This window comes from Phoenix dactylifera, chromosome 1, assembly GCF_009389715.1.
Source record: "Phoenix dactylifera cultivar Barhee BC4 chromosome 1, palm_55x_up_171113_PBpolish2nd_filt_p, whole genome shotgun sequence".
NCBI classification, from domain to species: Eukaryota; Viridiplantae; Streptophyta; class Magnoliopsida; order Arecales; family Arecaceae; genus Phoenix; species Phoenix dactylifera.
This window is the reverse complement of record NC_052392.1, coordinates 28,931,296-28,954,184: the sequence shown is the minus strand read 5'-3', so window position 1 is coordinate 28,954,184 and position 22,889 is coordinate 28,931,296. Positions and strand designations below refer to the sequence as shown.

Sequence of the window (22,889 nt, the reverse complement as noted above, 5' to 3'; positions counted from 1 at the left end):
TCACCAACAAACCTTAACCCCTTGATTCAATCCCTTGATTGAATCAAGTTACAAGATATTAAAACAAAGTATAAAACAAAACAAAGCTTCTTAAACAAGCAAATATAACAATATAAACAAATAGAGTAAAGAGAAGCCCTCAAACGAGTTTTGAAGATGGAGGAGCTCGGCTTCTTCTTTACTTGATCCTCCTCTGATTTGGCATGAAGTAGAGGATCCCCGAGGCAGCACACGGATGGAGAGGAAGCTTTCGGATTCACTTGGATGCTCTTCTTCTCTCTATTTCGTTTTGGATGGCCCTTTTGTGCTTATGGGAGATTTTCTTTGTAATCTCTTTGAGATCTCTTTCCTAGATGATCTCTCCCACTTCCATGACTTCTCCCCTAGCTCTCTTCTTGTTTTTATAGCTTTAGATGGCGTGGAAATAAGAATATAGCCGTTAGAGACAAGAAAAAGAGCCGTTGGACACAGTCTGCACTTCCTGACAATATTACCGTTGGGATCGGAGTCGACTCGCGTGATCAGGAGTCGACTCGCCTGTTGCAGGAGTCGGCTCGTGCTTTACTGGAGACGACTCGGCTACTGTTCCAAATTTGAATTAAAGTGCATGCCTTGACTGGGAGTCGACTCGACTTAACCCGGAGTCGACTCGCCAACATCTGGAGCTGACTTGGCATCTTCGGAGTCGGCTCATCCCATGAATCCAGAGGACATACTTTCTGATTTTCTTCCTCGAGTCGACTCGGATTCTCTTGGAGTCGACTCGGCTCTCAGAGCCCGAAAACTGATCCTCTGCATTTTTGGGGTCGCGCTGCCTTGGAGTCTACTCGAACTGTCTGGGAGTCGACTCGAATCTCAGAGGCAGTAACTTGGTTTTCTGTCTGTTGATGGTCGCGGAGTCTCGGAGTCGACTCGTGCAATGCGGGAGTCGACTCGAATCTCAGAGTCCCAAAAATGCTCTCTGACTTTTTCTTGTGTTCCGCTGAGAGTCGACTCTTGCTTTCTTTGGAGTCGACCTACCAACCATCGGAGTCGACTCGCGTTCCACTGGAGTCGACTCGAATCTCAGACCCGAAAACTGCTCTCTGACTTTTCTGCCTGTGACTCCTAGGAGTCGACTCATACTTCTCCGGAGTCGACTCATACTTCTCCGGAGTCGACTCGAATTCCACTGGAGTCGACTCGAAGACTGTTCTTTTGAATTTTTCTTTTGATTTTACTCCTCCAATTTGAATCCTTTGAACTTTAAACTTTGGGCCAATAAATTGTAGCTTTCTTCCAACTTGAGAGCTTTGGAGGCCTTCTTGTGTTCTTCCAACTTGCTATGTTCCTTGCAAAATAAATATCTTTCTCCTTGCAACATAAACATTAGTATCTATACTTCAAGGTTTTGTGATCATCAAAATCAATCTATGAATCAATCTTTGGGTCATCAATCTCCCCCTTTTTGATGATGACAAAACTTGGAGTATATGCAATATAAAAGATATTGATTTCTAGAAGTAATACATAGCTAAGTTGCATGAAGTAGAAAACATATATATTTAAAAACATACTTCATGATAATGCTTTAGATTTAATCAGCTTAACACAATCAACATATTTCAATTTAAGCTGATTTGTATTCAATTCAAAGCATAAAGGCATTATGAGCATATACTTAGATATTTGCATATACTTAGATATTTCTCCCCCTTTTTGACAACATCAAAAAGATAGGGAAACATTAAGCACAAAGATAAGAACACTCAAATATTTCTTTTCCTTATTGTACTCTGATTTGAATGTTAAATTATTGCAAGGATATGAATCATATAACTTAAGGCAATAATATTGGGATCAGATTAGTGAGCACAGATCAGAGCCAATTAAGATAGTTTTCAAGAAGTTTTTCTAAGTTGATACCACAGATAGTTTTCTAATCAAGTGTAGGTGGGATCTTCCTTAGGTTAATTCAAGAAGTGGAAATCTAACCTCTCTTCAATAATAAGTGTGAAAGCTTGTTCATTTAAGATCTTGTGCCCAATCTATTAAGTATTTGATCAACATGAGAGCAATTTAACTAATTTTCTGAGTATAAGAACAATATATTAAGTATGATTGCAAAGTTCTTTTTATGGTGTAAAAATATTGTGGCATAAATACCAAAATATGAATTCATGCAATTTATAATATATCTTAGAGTATACATAAAGTTCAAGGCTTTGAAGGTTCTTTTAAAGCTCTTTTAAAGACTTTATTCTTCTATTCCTAAATAAAAACACAATTTGATACATAAAAATATGAATTGGCACACAATTTAAGTTTTAAAGATCAAGTCAATTAGGACTCATTAGTGAATATCAAAATAGATTTTCTAAAAGATACTCAAGAAAATTTTACACGTTATTCTCCCCCTTTTTCATTAAGTTAGAGGCTCTTTAAGCTCAACTTGCAATTTGGTTCATGATTTATGCATAAGATATACTAACCAAATAACACGCCTCAAGGTGTATCATAAAGATTTTCAGATTTAAATTTCAGATGATAAATATTGGAGAGCATTAGGATCACTTTTCATTTAGTATTCTTTCTCTCTCCTTTAGTTATGGATTTATGCGATTTAGCTTCATATGATCTCTCCTTCTGAAATTTTCTTTCTCCCCCTCAATTGATTATTCCATTTAACAGTTTAGAGTTTGAAGATAATGTTCAAGAAAATTGTCAATCTCAAAAATATGTTTTCCATAAGTTTCAGCTTATTTTCATAAGACTCAAGGTATGAGATAAGATAACCTTTATAGAACTCTTCTCAAGGCATAAACTTATAATTAAAGCAAGTATTGCATTATAAGGAGGTTCATCAAAATCAATCCATAAAAATCAAGGTATGCTTCAAATTGAAGTAACTTTAGGATAAGATATCTAAAGCTCCCCCTCAAAAGATGCATACTTCTTTAATCATTCTTTTCTTTTGTTGAATTTCAGATTTTAATGTTAAACGTGAATAAACCTGAAACTTTATGATATCAAGAATGTAGAGTGATCTAGAATTATTCAAAATTTTTAGTAATCACTCTTTCTAATCCTTTAAGAACAAGTTATGCTTTCTCCTAATCTTAGAGAAAATGTATAGAAATATTAATCAGAAAATGATTCATTTGAAGCTCAGTTTCTTTCAAACGCATTCACATTTTCTTTCTTTTAGAATCATTTGAGTGAGCTGAAATATTTCTAGCTTTAAAATCATTCACTCTATATATATTCTGATGGAAGTCTTTAAGAATGTAGGAGAGAAAAATATATAGATGATCATTGAGGTATATATATTTATAGATATCTATTTCTTAATCATAGTTTTTCAGCAATGTATACATGAAGCACAATAAATCATATATTTAAAAATATTTGTTTACAATTAAGATCATCGAAAGACACATCATTTGGACCAATATTGGTACACTCTAAAGATAAGTAATGATATGTTTCGGATGCGTATCGGAGCAATCAACCAAGGCATCAAAATTAATTCTATTTTTCTTTCATTAAGATTTTATTTAGAAATCATATTGAGTTTAAGCTTTTATATAAAATCAGATTCTGAATTTCATAAAGATTTTCAATAGAGGCTTTCAAAGTCATAATTTGAGATATGTATCTTCCACATTGTAGCTTAACTTAAATCATTATGATTGAAAACACATATTTCAATAACATTAGAGCACTTTCAGAATCTTTATATTTAGTATTGAGTTTCGATACACGATGGAGGATATTTTAACAAGTATTAGGACATTAAGTATCAAAGTTAGGCAAGTAGAAAGATAGATCAAGATCAATTCATTTTGCCTAAATAGAAATATCCTTCTCTTCTTCTTTTTGTAAATCTATTTAACTTTCAAAGTTAATCATGAATGATAAAACTGAAATTTCTTTTTAATATTACTTAAAAAAAACTTTATGTAGTATTTTAAACATTCAAGCATTGGAACACAAGTTAGTTTGAGGCAAGGGTGAAGCAAAGACTTGTGAGCAAAGTTAAGACATATTCCAAGTTAAGACCTATTTCAATCAACTTATCCAAGCATGGGGCATTACAAAATATTGAGAACTCATAATTCAAAACATCATGCCACATGCAAAATATATTATGTGTTAAGTCATGCATAAAAATACTAAGAACAAGCATGTTAAGGATCAAAATCAATTCTTTTTAAATAAACTCCCCCTATTTAAATATAATCTTGCATTGATTTCATCCTTAAAGTGTGTTTTCAAGTGATAAAAAAAAAGTGACTTGATTCTTCTTATATACTTTCATTTATTTTGTCTTTCATTTTTTTTTACTTTCTTCTGCTCTATACTCTATTTGCTCCCTATCCGGTGGAGTTGGAAGGGGCACGAGGTACTACCACTAGCCTCCCTCTTGTGCCGTCCCTAATATACCCTACACCGAATAGTTGGGTCAAATAGTGCTGGGTACTACCACTAGCCTCCCCATTGGCACCATCCCTATGATGAGCAATATAGAAAATTTATAAAGTTCACTTCAAACTCTCCCTGTTTAAGTGTAATTAATTACGAATTTTATCCCTTCCAAATGTGCCGAATATATTATGCTTGTTTTTCTTTTCCTTAAGATTGAAGTATTTGCCTTTGCTTAGATTTTACATCTCTTGAATAATATCCATTTTTCTTTTCTTTATCTCTCTCTCTTTTTGTTATTCTCAAGTAATTTACATGAAAGAGTAGAATAAAGAAATAATCTTATGTATCATATAGATGTATATCATGCAAACAACATTTTCATTGTGCTCAAGAATTCATAATTTCTCACAAGTTATTTTAAATCAAAATTTTAAGCATAAACTTGTGTATTTCATGGTTATGACATTGGCAAAGATATATTTTAGTTTGGGCAAACCATGAAACAATTTCTAAAAGCATAAGTCAATCAATACATATATATAGACATGATATCAAGGAATTAATAATTAAAGATTTTAACCATGCCATACTAAGATTTAAGTTATTGACTTTGCTCAATTAATTTATAAGAGAGGTATCTAGAATTACCAATCCATTCTGCATTCTTCAGTCAAATACCTACTAGATTTCTTATGTATGAACTTTTGGCTGAAGAAGGTCCTCTCTCTTGTTTGCATGAGAATGTTTATTGTATCTTATGTGGAGATATCCTTCAAGTTGAAATCTCTCATTTTCTTGCTCAAGGATCCTGCATTATTAACAAAATTCTTTTCTTTCTTGAAAGAAAGTTATTAGTTTCTTCAAGATACAAAACATTCATATAGCATATTTCTTAACTAGGTAACTCAACCTAAGATATGATAATCATTGAATGTTGAGTCACTTTACTCAAGAGATTGCCTAAATATAAGCAAACATATGTCACTTGAACTAAAGAGATAGTTTCATTAACCAAGACTGTTCAAGGACAAGCATGTGAAGCAATAGGAAGATTCATCAAGGTCAAATTAATTTCTTATTTTCAACATCAATTTAGCTTAGATTCTATTTGCTTAAGATAATTATCAATAAGGCATGCTAGCTAAGTTTTGATCAAATTGCCTTAAACAATTGTTTCTATCAAAATTCAGATTATGATTCATTTGTTATCAATAAATTATGATTCATTAGAGTTAGATTGAAGTCTTGCACAAGGGCACATAATGATCACACAGTCTGGTCTATTAAATAATTATTCTATCATGCTTTTGATGCTTGTTCCAAATCACAAATTGCTTTATCATATATGTAATGTGTAATCTTTAAATATGGTGGTTATTTTACATAGATCTCCCTTTTTAATGAAATAACCACATAGGAGTGAATTCTACATATTCATTTGATAGATTATAAAGCTCATGAAGCAAACAAATGATAATGGTGGTCTTTACTTCTAATCATGCAAGAATCTTATCAAGATCTATTTCATCTTTTCTTGATTTAGTCTTTTAATAGTCATCAATTTTTCTTCATTAAGAGCATATCTGAAAAATCCAATTTGGTTCTAATTATTAACAAGTTTTTCAGATTGTTATATGTAAAAGATTAACCATATACATATATAATTTGTTTTTAGTATTTTGATAATAAATCATTAGTCTCATAAAGAATAAAATGAATTGATACCTCTACAACTAGAATTTTTCATGAATGTTCTATATGCATTGCTTGATGAATGATATCCAAGGATAGAAGTATCTTTATCAGATTTGGCATTATTTTCATAAGAGCATATCAAGCATAACATGTACGACTGAAAAATATGAAAGATATGCAATGGTTCATTTTCCATTTTTCAGAAGATCAAAATTTTCATCAAAAATAGATCTAATAGAAATCATATGTATGACAAGCAGTGATGATAGTCTTTTAAAACATTATTTAAGTAGATGACTATCATACATAATTGTCTTTTTCATTTCTTCAAGAATTCTATTAATCCTATTTTACTTATGATGTCCTTGGAGCTGAAATAATTGAATTTAATATTATTTTCTGTATAACCTTAATCAGGATTTTGGTTTTCAACACTGTGCCATGATCTTCACAGTTTGGAAACCTTTTTCATTTGAAACGCTTTTACAAGATTCAGTAAATACAGAAAAATACTTCAGTTTTATTTTCCAAGAACAAATCCAATGTAAGCTTTTGAAAACTTAGAAATGGAAACAACATCTTTAGATTTAGAAATGATTTTTGTTTGTTTCCTTAGTTAGCATGCATAGCAAAACTTTGACCTTTAAGTAGATAATCTAAGTAAGCCAATGCCAAAGTCTTTTGAAATTAAATCCATACTCGCATGAGTTGATATTATATGCCAAAGATGGTTTCTTTAATCTTGGTATTTATAGTGCAATATTCAAAGGCATACCAAGTACACATTTTCATATCTATGATCAATAAACAATAATACCATGGATAAAAGCTCTCAATCAAGCATATAGAGAATTCATAGAGTTATTCTTAATAAATTGATTAATCATCTAGCAACTTATCCAATAGTGAGTAAAGTATACTAAAAAATGAAGAGATTTGATTATATTTCCAAAAGTATTTTCTATATCACAAAATTGATCACTACTAGCAAATCATATCAAATACTAAAGCACAAATAATGATGAGATGCAAGAATTACTGATTTCATTATTATTTTTTTTTGTTAATAACTTTTTAAGTTTCTTTATGTTCCATAGGTACCTTGGTACACCTATGTGTACATCCTCATTTTCTCATTTTGGGTACCCAAGCTTGCTTGAGTCCTTGAGAGTTAGGACATATGGTTCCTTTTGGAACCCATATCTGTTTAATAGTAATAACTTTACCATTTGATTTAATTATACTAGAACGATAGGTAAAGTTGTTATTCCCATCCTTTTAATTTTTGAAATAAGTTATCTTATTTAATGGTTTGCTTGGTAAATTGATAACCTTTTTCTCTAGAGATTTATGGCTAAGTGAAGGAGTCAAGCTAAATTTTGATTTATCAAAATCAGCATGTTGGCTTTCAAACATCATTTTTAATCTTTCTGAACTTACAGTGAATTTGTTAATAAAACATCTTAATTGGTTAATTTCTTTACTTAAGTTTTGATTTTCTTTAATTAAGCTATGATTTTTCTGAATCAATTCTTCTGAAAATGACCTTAAGCTTTCATTTTCAGAATTTAGTTTCTTAAGATTTTTATTCTTTACAGTTAATTTTCTACATTCACTATACAACTCATGAAAAGCATTTAATAATTCATCATAAGAGAATTCTTCTTGAAAATCATTTGAGGTAAGAGTAGATTCAGATTTTACCTTGTCTTCTTGTGCCATAAAGCACAAGTCAGTTACCTCTTGTAGTTTCTTGGAGCTAATATCATCATTGTTGCTCCTAACCTTTATTTTTTGGCTTGACTCTTTCTTGGTCAAGGCTTTCTTCCTTTTTATCTCTTTCTTCCTTTCTTCTTGCTTCCTCTTTTTCTTTGTCTTTAGAAAGCTGATTTGCCTCGGAGTCGACTTGGACCTTATTGGAGTCGACTCGGTTATCTTGAGGGTCGACTCTGAAATACTTGGAGTCGACTCGACTGAGGTGGGAGATTCAACACCTTTTTCTGCAGTCTCATTGTTAGAATGTAATTGAAGCACATGAGAGCTAATCTGAGATTTATCATAAATATTTTCTAAAGTATCCCAGATCTCCTTAGCAGATAAGCATGCAGAAATTTCATTAAACTTTGTTTCTTGAATAGCACAATATAATATGTTCATAGCATTAGCATTTAATTGTGCTAAGTCCTTCTCATTAATATGAGAGAGTGTGTGAAGGTCATTTATTATGATTTTCCATAGATAATAGTTTTGTGATTGAATGAAGATGCGCATGCGTATTTTCCAATGTGGGTAGTTTATACCATTAAACAGTGGAGGTGTATCAATTGATTGTCCTTCTCCTAGAAAACTATCTATTTGAGTTATCATGATCTTTGGCTCTAGTCGGTTAAGACTACAAATAATATTTGAGCACCTGCTCTGATACCACTTGTTGCCCAGTAGATACAACCCAAGAGGGGGGGTGAATTGGGTCTTTTAAAACTTTTATGCTACTTCTAAAACTTTTTGATTAACTATGCTAAGTTGTATAGATGCACAGTGAAAGTTAAACTTAGCAAGGGTTTGATGTATAGACTTCGACTTGATTAAATATGCTTGCAACTAAAGGATGTGCGGATAAGAATTAAGCAAGCAATTTATCTAAGTAAGTAAGTGTGTTAGTTAGACAATAACTAGAGGCATTACAAACACAAAGGACATATAGTGGTTCGGTGCACCCCAGCACCTACATCCACTCCCCAAGACCTCTTGGGAATTTCACTATAATCCTACTGATTACAGCCGGTTGTTTTACAAGCTCACAACCCAACTTGTTGTTTTACGAGCGCACAACGAACTCGGTCGGTTTTTCCAGGCTCACCGACTAGAACCACTCCGATTGTTTTCCCGGGATCACAATCGAACCCTACTCGTTGGTTTTACCCTCGGCTCACCAACAAACCTAACACAGTTGGTTTTCCCTTTGGCTCACCAACAAACCTTACACAGTTGGTTTTCCCTTTGGCTCACCAACAAACCTTACACAGTTGGTTTTCCCTTTGGCTCACCAACAAACCTTAACCCCTTGATTCAATCCCTTGATTGAATCAAGTTACAAGATATTAAAACAAAGTATAAAACAAAACAAAGCTTCTTAAACAAGCAAATATAACAATATAAACAAATAGAGTAAAGAGAAGCCCTCAAACGAGTTTTGAAGATGGAGGAGCTCGGCTTCTTCTTTACTTGATCCTCCTCTGATTTGGCATGAAGTAGAGGATCCCCGAGGCAGCACACGGATGGAGAGGAAGCTTTCGGATTCACTTGGATGCTCTTCTTCTCTCTATTTCGTTTTGGATGGCCCTTTTGTGCTTATGGGAGATTTCCTTTGTAATCTCTTTGAGATCTCTTTCCTAGATGATCTCTCCCACTTCCATGACTTCTCCCCTAGCTCTCTTCTTGTTTTTATAGCTTTAGATGGCGTGGAAACAAGAATATAGCCGTTAGAGACAAGAAAAAGAGCCGTTGGACACAGTCTGCACTTCCTGACAATATTACCGTTGGGATCGGAGTCGACTCGCGCGATCAGGAGTCGACTCGCCTGTTGCAGGAGTCGGCTCGTGCTTTACTGGAGACGACTCGGCTACTGTTCCAAATTTGAATTAAAGTGCATGCCTTGACTGGGAGTCGACTCGACTTAACCCGGAGTCGACTCGCCAACATCTGGAGCTGACTTGGCATCTTCGGAGTCGGCTCATCCCATGAATCCAGAGGACATACTTTCTGATTTTCTTCCTCGAGTCGACTTGGATTCTCTTGGAGTCGACTCGGCTCTCAGAGCCCGAAAACTGATCCTCTGCATTTTTGGGGTCGCGCTGCCTTGGAGTCGACTCGAACTGTCTGGGAGTCGACTCGAATCTCAGAGGCAGTAACTTGGTTTTCTGTCTGTTGATGGTCGCGGAGTCTCGGAGTCGACTCGTGCAATGCGGGAGTCGACTCGAATCTCAGAGTCCCAAAAATGCTCTCTGATTTTTTCTTGTGTTCCGCTGAGAGTCGACTCTTGCTTTCTTTGGAGTCGACCTACCAACCATCGGAGTCGACTCGCGTTCCACTGGAGTCGACTCGAATCTCAGACCCGAAAACTGCTCTCTGACTTTTCTGCCTGTGACTCCTAGGAGTCGACTCATACTTCTCCGGAGTCGACTCATACTTCTCCGGAGTCGACTCGAATTCCACTGGAGTCGACTCGAAGACTGTTCTTTTGAATTTTTCTTTTGATTTTACTCCTCCAATTTGAATCCTTTGAACTTTAAACTTTGGGCCAATAAATTGTAGCTTTCTTCCAACTTGAGAGCTTTGGAGGCCTTCTTGTGTTCTTCCAACTTGCTATGTTCCTTGCAAAATAAATATCTTTCTCCTTGCAACATAAACATTAGTATCTATACTTCAAGGTTTTGTGATCATCAAAATCAATCTATGAATCAATCTTTGGGTCATCAGAAAAGATAAAATAAATATCATCAGAAGGTGGTATTCATTTTTCCATTCTAGATTATAAGGTGAAGAAAATCTAAAATTATCATTTCCTAATAGAAATACCATTCACTTTTATTATACTAATATTGTATTAATTATATTGTATAATTAATATTAATTATATAAAAATATTACATTAATATAATATAGATATATTAATAATATTTATAAATAATAATATATTTAATATATTAATATATTTATTTTATAATTAGAAATATATTTTTAATATATTTATAATTAATTTAAAAATATTTATTAATTCAAGTAAACATATTCTAGTATTCTAAATGGCCAATATTAACAAGTTTTATGCAAGTGGGCTATAAATGACCAACACATAGAGCGACAAAAAATTACTTTTACTTGAATTTTTTAAGGGTGTTGTTGAAAATTTGGCAACATTTTCATATAAGATTACATTCCAACCAAATATAGTAACCTATTCTGACGGTATTTTTTGAAGTAATTTTTCCACCAAACATATATGGTAAAATTTATTTTTCTATAATTATTTTTTTAAATAAATACTTTCTAAAAATTATTAAATTATCCCAAATCTAACGTATCCCAATCAAACGAACTCTTAGATATTTTTGACATACATTTCAATACAAGCTCATTTTTATCTTGTATATCCAGACTAGATGTATTTGATGAAAGGGTTTTGCTCCAAGTTACGCTTTAACCCTGGCCCTCTTCGAGAGGATATATATATTAACATCACACACCTTTTTTTTGAGAGGGAGACCTATATGTATTATAGTTATTCAACTTCAAATTTTTGAAAATGCGCCCTCCAAGATTCAAGCCTTGAACTTTCGGTTGCTAAGCGGAAGGGTATAACCATATTAACAAGTTTTAGTTCATTTAGAAACTTCGACTCAAAATCTTATCAATCCTCCATGTCCACGTAAATAACAAAACAATATCGAGGATGCAAACTGTTTGGGTTGCATAAAAGCTATAATTAACATGATTTAAGCATGATCATAACAATCATATGAAATGGATAGAAGTCCTAAGGGACTAAATCACCAATTTCTCTCATGTGTTATGCATATGCAGTATATGTCTCCACATTTTTAATTGATAATATATATATATATATATATATATATATATATATATATATATATATATATATATATATATATATATATATATATATATATATATATATATATATATATATATATATATATCTTTTTACCTTTTTAATCCATTTGCATAGCACACGTTTCTTGGACAAGCCATACAGAGAAGATGTCTCGGAACAACTTTGTCTCATTAAGTCTTATCCTCCACATGCCAGATAGATAGCAAAGATATACCTAAGGTGCAGTCTTCTTCTTCTTCTTCTTCTTCTTCTTCTTCTTCTCCTCCTCCTCTTTTGGGTACAAAAGGTGCTGGTGTTTGAGCTGCATATAATGCTATACTCAGCATGATTTAAACGTAACCTTGACGGTGAGTTACGATCCTTGCATGGGACATAGGTCCTACAAAAAGATTGGACCACCAATAATACATATCTCATCTCTTACGCATAGATAGCTTGTGCATGTGCATTTCTTCTTTCCTTCTTTCCTTCTTTCTTTTTCCTTTTTAATCTATTCGTATATATCACACATTTCTTGAAACACCAATTTGGACCGAAGAGAAGTCTTCTAGTAATTTTGATGATTAAATCTTATTATCATTAGAAAAACCAATGCTGATGCTTGGTCCAGATTTTTTGTAGATGCACCATAATAGAATTGAATCCAAAACCTCACAACTGGGACAAGTCCCAAATCACAGGTTATTTTGGACCTAATAGAATTTAATCATATAGACAAGCCGCATCCTATAGAGCATGAAACTGGACCAGACATTACAAAAAAAATTATCTTCTCTGGCACTTTTTAGAGCTAATATAAATGTTTATAAGCGTCGGCAATTTTGGCGTTGACGCTTTTGAAAGCCTCGCAAAAGCGTCAATAAGAGAAGAATGGAAAATTTTTTTGAGGCTAGAATCTAGCATTAAGAATCAAGGTTAGACCTTAGATAGGCCAAATACCATCATACAATATTTTTTTTTTAACCCAGGTTAGTTAAACAGGATTTTTTTTTTTGGTAACAGGGAGTGAAGAAACTCGCTACAAGGGAATGAAGGCACTCGCTACAAACTGGAGGAAAGCCCTCTCACCGCTGCACTTTCTGACCCACCTTTTCTTGATTTTTTTTTTTTCCTTTTAACACAAGGAAAATGATTCGGCCATAATCCCATGATAAATAATTTTACACGGAGGCAAATTGCTCGCAAATTATGCAATGGATAGAACAGAAATTAGCAACTGAAGGTTAAGAATAATGATGTATCAGTAAGTAACTCCCACAGACAGCCTTTAGAAAATAGGATTTACAACTAAGTGATCACTGTTAAGGGGGGAGGCCACATGCCCACAGGGTTGTCTCAGAGTTGGGTTGCTCTCATACAAAAAATGAAGAGGACTCATCTTTGGGTCTTCCGTGCTTGATGAGTTCTAGTTTGGCGCACGAGAACAAAGCTAAATATTAGCTCTCTATTTGGCTCTAGATACAATCAAAAGTATGCTTGCAAATAGACCAGAAGAGGCGGTCCTTGGCTTCCTGGAGGCTTCCTCATGGAGGCCCGGCCTTGCGGAGTGAGGGATTAGCATTGCCTATTTGTCCTACCACAGTTGGCTAGATAGTAATGCCCAGATTTTCAAGAATAATAGGGTGCATCCGAGGGTGGTGGTGGACAGAACTCTACTTCATGCGGTAGAGATCATTGGTACTACTGCAACGGCTTTCTTTGGGACGACTAGGGATATCAGGGACTCCCACTTTGCTCTTGATTTTTTCAAGGTAAACTTCGACAGTAGTGTCGGTGAGAGAGGGGGCAGTGGAGGTGTAGGATTTGTCATCAGAGACCACGATGGCAGACTGGTGGCGGCCGGGGGCTGGCGAATCTTCGATACTTCTGTCATCAGTGACGAGCTTAGAGCCGCATGGAAAGGCATCACCTATGCGATGCTTATTCTAGGTGTGGACTGCATCCTCCTCAAGAAGGACTCGGCTATGGTGATCAAGTGGTTTCGGGATCGGTGCAACACTGCTGGCAGGATAACACCGTACCATGACATGTATAGACTCTTGAGAGAGTGTGACTCCTTCTGGGCCACTCATGTCTACTGAAGGGCAAACAATATTAGTGACTAGGTTGCTTCCTACGTGGCTTATCAAAATGGGAGTTTTCTCTAGGAGAACCATGAGTATGCTCCTCCTTTTTGCCAGCTCTTTTTTTCTGATTTTGTTGGATGCACCCACACCCGTCGTGTGGGAGGCGCCATTGTACCAAAAAAAAAAAGAAGAGGCAGATCCAACGTAGACCATTTTTCCTTCAAAATTTTTCTTATGCATCTTGAAAGAGATCATTAGGGAGGGCTTTTATCTAGACTGCCGAGATCATCAGGGCCATGGAGATAGTTTCGTCTAGGATGGTCAGGGACATCTAGGACTCTCACCTTGCTGACTCAGCGCCCAGGTTCATTCTTGTTTCTTGGGAGCCCCCAACCCTTGGCCATCTCAAGGTGAACTTTGATGATAATGTGGCTGGCGATGGAGATAAAGCATGAGTGGGTTTTGTGATAAGGAGTCACGACTCACAGCTCAATGCTGCAGGCGGGTGAAGTACAGACGGACTGTCAGCTATAGGGGCGGAGCTTAGAGCAGCATGAGAAGATATCTCCTACGCGAGAAGGCGGCTGAAGGCGAAGTATATCATCCTTGAGAGCAACTCGATCACGGTGATCGATTGGCTGTGTGAGGAGAGGCGGAGGGAGGATGTGAGTCCTCTACTCGGCGATATCCGGCGGATGGTGAGAGATAATGACTTTCAGACAGTGCATGTATATAGGGAGGCGAATTAGGCTGCCGATTGAGTTGCATCCTATGCAGTACAGCATTCTGGAGGGATACTATGGATCGACCAGGACATCCTTCCTTCGCAATTTTGTTAGATTATTGCTCTTAATTCTGATGGCCGTACCTATACTAGAATAGGGTGAGCAGCCGTTGTATCAAAAAAAAAAAAAAAAGAAAAGAAAAGAAAAGAAAAGAAGAAGAAGAAGAAGAAGGGTGAGTTATAGATGCTCTTTTGAGTTAAAAAAAAAGAGCTTCAAAGATCTTATGCACCATGTGGGACTAGTGGCTGTAAACCATTAATCAACAAAAGCAAGTGCACTAGAAGAAAGAACGAACTAATAGACGGGGACAAAATCTTTCTTCTACTAACATTATTACTTAGGTAGCTCTTATTTCTTGAACGCCTAGTCAGGTAGCTCTAAAACTATCCTTAAGTGCTAAAGCATGTGCAATGGCATATACAAGATATAGTTAATTATGATTTGTTTTGTAAGTGATCAATAACTATTGCTATCAAATTAGGCGATGATGGTGATGATGGGTTCTGTAACTGCAAAAAAGAAACAATTCTCATGAGGAAAGAAAAGAGGTGTGTCCAAGTTGGCTGCTCAGGTCATCATTTATTGAACCCAAACGAGCCTAGGCCTGACTAGATGATCCAAGATTACGGTATGGCCCAGCTGATTCACCCCCATATCTAAGTTCCATGGAGCCGAGCAGAGCTAACTAATCATGACTCATGAGCTTCAAGCCAGGTCTATTTAAAATTTGACATTTTTTGTATCCAAATCTGGCCCATGATCGGCTCGAAAGCTGAGGTAAACAATCCAATGCACTTGGTCCAACATGGGTATCATGTCATCTATATTAACACTAAGCAATCAACGCCAGAAATGAACAGTCATTTCCTAGGTCGCTGACCCCCTTGGGAAGATATTCATTGGAGGCAGCAATTCTCAAAGTTGTAGGCTATCAAGTTAGTGCTCTATGAAAAAAACCATGATCAATAACTGGTTTATGTTAATTCATATTCTCATTGTACTTTTATGAAAAAGAAAAATACTGCGACCGTCGACCTTTGTTCGTTGAGCGAAAGAGAGGAAACAATGCCTTCACAAGATAAGATAGGCCGTATTTAGGTTTGCTTCTGAACTTTCTAGAGCCCAAAAAAACATGTCTGGGCAATATATGCATATTTGAAAAAAAAAATCTAAACTAATTTTCTGGTTCTCCCAGTAATTAAAAAATCTTTACTTAATAACAGGCTCCAATTTGGAGCTTCTTCTCAAAAATACTTTTTAAAGCCCATTAGGCAGCTGCTTGTGTGGCTAAAATACCCCAAACTAAAAATAATTATATTATTTATTATAATATTTAGATGAAAATAAAATATAGATTATAGATTAGCAATACTTTAAAGTATATTATATTAATATGAAAATAGTCTTATAATATAATCGCATTCATATATTATAATAATATTATGCTATGTTAATATAATAGTAATTGTAATACTTTATATAAAGATATTGTATTATAATTATTAAGAAATAACAGATACATTATATTATATTATATGATACTATGGTATAGTATAGTATATTATGCTAATATATTATCGGATATCCAGAAGCAGTAGGTGCCTGTGGCGGACACAGTTTGTCCACAAATCCAGCCAGAAAGTTCTTTCTTTTTCTTCTTGTTGCTACAAAGAATGATTCGTATACTTCTAGTATAAATATATCCAAAAAAGTCAAAAAATAACGAGTCCTATAGCGCTCTAGGCAGCTTCCTCTCACCAACCTACAGAGCTTTTCCAGAGTGGCCAGCCACATACGAGGCCACCCAATCCACAGCTTCGTTGGCCTCTCTAAAAATATGCTTGACCTGGAAGGCAACGTCTCCATCTACCATGGTCCTAATATTCCAGAGTAATACATAGCAGCCATCTACGTCACCGATATACCTCTGGATCCAACCAATTACCGTAGCCGAGTCATCCTCGAGCAAGATTGCACTGGCCCATAGAACGCATCGAATTTGATATAGACTATCACAAGCAGCCCTAAGCTCCACCTCAGAAAATTCTTTCTTTTGAATGGTAGAGCAACTTTGATGTGATTCCATCGACCGCCACTACCTAGCACCTGCAGGATCAAATGTGAGGCTCTCCATTGTGGGGGGACGTGTGGGCAGAGACACAAAGAAAGGTGGTAGACTCGATGGCATGAGAGTCTTCCAATTAAATGGAAAATGGAGACGCCCACCAAACAATGCAGGAGGAGTGCTGTTGCGTTTTCCCGAGAACCTTCGCAGAGGGAATGCAGACCTGGTTTCCATTGCAAAAAAATTCCATGAAGTGCAGGCAATCCGGGGAGGGTTGCGTCTGAAGAACCGTCAACGATTTTGTAGGTAGAGAATACATCCAGAGCTCAGGAAACGGGTCAGAACTGGTTTACTGGAAATTTTGCACTGCAGTGACTCTTTCAAAAGTCTTTTATTAGGGCCAGTTTAGATTACCATATTAGATATGATAAAATAGATGAGAGAAATAGTAAATTAAATAATGGATTTTATACTTATTTTTCTGGAAAAGAAGATAAAATAAAAATCATCAGAGGTGGTATTCATTATCCCATTCTAGATTATAGAGTAAAGAAAATCTGAAATTATCATTTCCTAATAGAAATACCATTCACTTATATTGTGCTAATATTATATTAATTATATTGTATAATTAATATTAATTATATTAATTATATTTATTAATTCAAGTAAATATACTCTAGTATTCTAAATGGCCAATATTAACAAGTTTTATGTAAGTTGGCCATAAATGACCAACAAATAGATCGAGAAAAAATATTTTACTTGAATTTTGTAAGGGTGTTATTGAAAATTTGACAGCATTTTCCAAAGTAATTTGTTCCACCAACCAAATGTGGTAAATATTTATTTTTTCTGTAATTATTCTTTCAAATAAATAATTTTCAGGAATTATTAGATTATCCCAAATTTGATATATCCCAATTAAACGAACCCTTAGATATTTTTGGCATGCATTTCAATACAAGCTCATTTTTATCTTGTACATCTAGATTAGATGTATTTAATGATGAAAGGGTTTTGCTCCAAGTTACGCTTTAATCCTGGCCCTCGTCAGGAGGGCAAATATATTTTTATCAACATCACACACTTTTTTTTGGAGGGAGACCTGCATGTATTATAGTTATCCAAGTTCAAATTTTTGAAAATGCACCATCCAAGATTCAAGCCTTGAACTTTCGATTGCCAAGCGGAAGGGTATAACCATATTGACAAGTTTTAGTTCACCTAGTAACTTCGACTCATCAAATCTTATCAATCCTCCGTGTCCATGTAAATAACAAAACAATACTGAGGATGCAAACTGTTTGGGTTGCATAAAAGCTATAATTAACATGATTTAAGCACGATCCTAACAAGCATATGAAATGGATATAAGTCCTAACGGACTAAATCGCCAATTACTTTTTAATCCATTCATATATATCACACATTTCTTGAAACACCAATTTGGATCGAAGAGAAGTCTTCTAGTAATTTGATGATTAAATCTTATTATCATTAGATAAACCAATACTGATGTTTGGTCCAGATTTTTTGTAGATGCACCATATTAGAATTGAATCCAAAACCTAACCATTGGGACAAGCCCCAAATGACAGGTTAGTTTGGACCTAATAGAATTTAATCTTGTAGACAAGCCGCATCCTATAGAGCATGAAACTGGACCCAGATCTCTGGCCTTCATTACCCTCATTGTGACCCTTCATAGAACTCGAATCTTGAGGCTAGGATCTGGCATTAAGAATCAAGGTTAGACCTTAGAAAGGCCAAATACCATCATCCAATATATTTTTTTTTAACCCAGGTTAGTTAAACAGATTTTTTTTTTTTTTCCGGTAACAGGGAGTGATAGAACAGAAATTAGCAACTAAAGGTTAAGAATAATGATGTAGCAGTAAGTAACTCCCACAAACAGCCTTTAGAAAATAGGAATTACACCGAAGTGATCACTGTTAAGGGTGGAGACCACATGCCTACAGGGTTGTCTCAGAGTTGGGTTGCTCTCATACAAAAGATGAGGAGGACTCATCTTTGGGTCTTCTGTACCTGCTGAGTTCTGGTTTGGCACACCAGAACAATATAAATATTAGCTCTCTAATTCGCTCTAGATACAATCACAAGTATCTAAATATAAATCTAAATATTAGCTCTCTAATTCGCTCTAGATACAATCACAAGTATGCTTGCAAATAGACCATTTTTTCCTTCAAAATTTTTCTTATGCATCTTGAAAGAGCTTCATTGATCTTATGCACCATGTCGGACAAGTGGCTATAAACTCTTAATCAACAAAAGCAAGTGCACTAGAAGAAAGAACGAACTAATAGACGGGGACAAAAACTTTCTTCTACTAACATTATTACTTAGGTAGCTCTTATTTCTTTAGCACCTAGTTAGGTAGCTCTAAAACTATCCTCAAGTGCTTAAGCGTGTGCCATGGCATATACAAGATATAGTTAATTATGATTTGTTTTGTAAGTGATCAATAACGATTGCTATCAAATTACGTGCTGATGGTGATGATGGGTTCTGTAACTACAAAAAAGAAACAATTCTCATGAGGAAAGAAAAGAGGTTTGTGCAAGTTAGCTGCTCAGGCCATCATTTATTGAACCCAAACGAGCCAGGCCTGACTAGATGATCCAACATTACAGTATGGCCAAGCTGACTCAGCCCCCGAGTAGAGCTAATCATGAGCTTTGGGCCAGGCCTATTTATAATTTGGCATTTTTTGTGTCCAAACCTAGCTCATTATCAACTCTAAAGCTGAGATAAACAATCCAATGCATTTGGTCCAACATGGGTATCATGTCATTGATATTAACACTAACCAATCCTGGCCAGAATGGAACAGTCATTTTCCTAGGTCGCTGACCACCTTGGGAAGATATTCATTGGAGGCAGCAATTCTCAAAGTTGTAGGCTATCAAGTTAGTGCTCTATGAACCATGATCAATAACTGGCTTATGTTAATTCATATTCTCATTGTACTTTACGAAAATACAAAAAGAAAAATACTACGACTGTCGACATTGTTTGTTAAAAGAGAGGAAACGATGCCATCACAGGATAAGATAGGTCATATTTAGGTTTGCTTCTGGAGGGTTCAAAAGTACTTTCCGGAGCCCAAAAAAACACTTCTGGGCAATATGTGCATATTTTGAAAAAAACAAATCTAAACTAATTTTCTAGTACTCCCAAAAGTTAAAAAATTTTACTTAATAACAAGCTCCAATTTGGAGCTTCTTCTTAAAAACACTTTCTAAAGCTCGTTAGAAAGCTGCTTGTATGACTAAAATACCCTAGACTAAAAATAATTATATTATTTATTATAATATTTAGATGAGAATAAAATATAGATTATAGATTGGCAATACTTTAAACTATATTATATTAATATGAAATAGTCTTATAATATAATCACATTCAAATATTATAATAATATTATGCTATGTAATAATAATATAATAGTAATTACGATACTTTATATAAGAATATTGTATTATAATTATCAACTAATAATAGATACATTATATTATACTATATTATATTATATTATGTCATATTATATTGCATTATATTATTTATTATATTATATTATGGTATAGTATAGTATAGTATGTTAATATTATGACATACTATGTAACTATTATTACGATATCTTAATAATCATATTTTCATTATAAAATACTATTATATTCCTATAATATTATACTATTATATTACAATATTTTACTATATATTCTAATATTATACTATTCGAAATAAATTTGTAAATAAAGAATACTTTATACTAACAATTCTTGATAGCATAAAAAGTTAACAAATTGAAAGCACTATATAATTATCATTTTCTCCTACTAAAATGCTTTCTCAACTTGGCTACCAAACATGTCTTAAAATTCTACGGTACCTAAAAAATGTAGCTACCAAACATCAAACTGCTTTTTGTTAAATGCTCTATTTTCATAAGCTTTACTAACAAATGCTATACTACCAACAGCAGTTCCAAACAAGACCATAGTTAGAAAAGATCGAACGAAAAACCAATGGCCGATGCTTGCATGCGGCCAGCCGACCCTGAAATGAGATGGCAAAAAGGCCCAGCATGTCTTATCATAAAAAAGAAGCCCAACATGGGTTATAAGTCTTCAGAGAGACAGAACTCCGGAAGCCAAGCAACAAGCCAAGGAAGGAGAGAGACTAGACCTGGGAGACCCACAAAGAGAAGTGATCATCCCTCCCTGTTTGGATACGATTGCCGGCAAGAACCCTTGCAACCCCAAGGTGGCAACTGCTCGTAATGCTTTCCGCGAGCAAGTTTAGGTGGCCATAATAAAACAAAATTGTGGATTTGTGTGCACAACAGAGGCAGGATTCTTTTCACCCAAAAAAATCTATGTTTTACCCTCGCCAAAGACTCCACATTTAAACTCTGGAGAGAGAGAGAGCTCCCAACGGCTATCTGGTCGGTGGCGCTCACGAGCTGATTGACCGGGATCTTAGTGCTCCGGTGGGCGGCGTGCGTTGGTTGCTTGGCGGGGACCTCGGGGAGTCCGTCCTCGGTCGTTTGTCGAGAGCCTGGGGTGGCCGCAAGTTTGCAAACGGCGCGAGCGGCAGGGGGTCTGGCAACCGAGGAGGAAACCCGAGGAGGACGAACGCCGGCGCTGGGCGGACCACACCGGAAGGGGGGAGGACACTGGTACACTCTGTCCTCCTGATCTGTTGTTGTGTTTTCAGGTGGCCAATACCAGCATGGATCGCAAAGGGAAGCAGCCGGCGACGAAGGCGACGGAGGAAGCGGCGAGAGGCAAAGGTAAGCCCACTGCTGCCTGGTCGAAGCCGATGGGTCGTGGGGTGCGCCCCTCAGCCTGGTCGAGGCCGGGGCCGTGGGTAACCCACTGGCCCACGGCCGAGGAGGTGGACCGCCTGAGCCGCCGCTTCCCGGAGGTGCTGCGGCCGCCGGAAGAACCGATTGAGGCGGCCCGGCAGGTATGGGAAGGGCGGGCGGCGATTGTCCGCAGCTTTGGCCGCCGGATTCCGGCGGAATGGGTGGCCAAGGATGTGGCCACCCGCGCAAAGCTTGAAGGAGTGGTGGCCGTCCCGCTAGCGGATGAGTACATTGCCCTGAGATTCCGGTCGACGGAGGACCGGGATCGGGCTCTCAGGGAAGGGCCGTGGGTGGTGGCGGGGCAATTGCTCGCTATGAGCCCGTGGGTGCCGGACTTTGAGCCGGGGGATGGCACGGTGAACAGGGCTTTGGTATGGCTCCGGCTGCCACGACTACCGCCGAAGTACTGGTCGACGTCGACCATCCTCCACATCGCGGCGCGCGCCGGCCAGCCGGTGGCGGTGGATGAAGTCACCGAGCAGCAAGCGGCGATGGGTTTCGCCCGCATTAAAGTCGCGATTGATCCCACTGAACCGCTGCGGCCCGGTGTGCTAATACAGGGGAAGACGAAGGTGCGGTGGCAGCCCTTCGTCTTCGAGAACGTCCCTGTTCTTTGCCCTAGTTGTGGGCGAATGGGGCATACGGAAGTGACTTGCCGCTTCCGGACGGCAACGGGTGCACACCGGGAGGTGCATCCGGTGGCAACTGAGGCGGGGGACAACCCGGACCTACCGCCCTTCGATGGTGGGGAGGAGGTCCAGGGGCCAGTTTACGGCCCCTGGATGGTGGGGAGGAGGTCCAGGGAGCTGCCGCCGCGGCCGAAGGAGCCTCCCGGGGCCGATCTTGGGGCTGGGTCGTCTGCGAGGCGTCCGGTGAGTCCGGTGGTGCCGGCGTCGTCGCCTGCAACGGTGTCTCCGGCAGACACGGCCGGCTGGCAAAAGCCAGCTAAAGTTGCGCGGCGGCGCTCGCCGGTGGCAGCGGAGGGGGAAGGGCTTCAGCTGGCCCTTCCTCCCGGCCCGTTTTAGGTCGACTTGGCTGGTGATGACCTGCTCGGGGACGATGAGCTTGAGCCAGCCGAGCCGGAGCAAGACGGGGGGATCTCTCACCCAGCGACCAGACTCGGGGCCGAGTCAGGACGCCCTGATGCGGGCCGTGGCTGGGGCTGGTGGGCCAGCTGTGGCCCGGGCCCAAGCTCAGAAGAGGCCCAGGCCACCGGTGGACCCGGGCCCGCACGGAGGCTCAGGTAAGGGGGATCACTCACGCACCTTTCCTGCGGTGGGTCAGCTGGCTGACACGATGTTGGCCCGCGGCCGGGCCCAGGGGAGGGGGCGTCGGGGCCGTG

The 22,889-nt window shown here is 37.4% G+C and overlaps 1 protein-coding gene across 1 annotated transcript; it reads left to right on the top strand.

The window, feature by feature from the left end:
- Positions 1–21,411: 21,411 nt before the first annotated feature.
- LOC120111681 lies at positions 21,412–22,572 on the top strand. Its single transcript, XM_039129476.1, has one exon. The coding sequence runs from the start codon at positions 21,412–21,414 to the stop codon at positions 22,570–22,572; it is 1,161 nt and encodes a 386-aa protein (XP_038985404.1).
- Positions 22,573–22,889: the final 317 nt, after the last annotated feature.

Coding starts and splice junctions, on each gene's coding strand:
- LOC120111681 (XM_039129476.1), top strand. CDS start 21,412: ATGGATCGCAAAGGGAAGCAGCCGGCGACGAAGGCGACGGAGGAAGCG.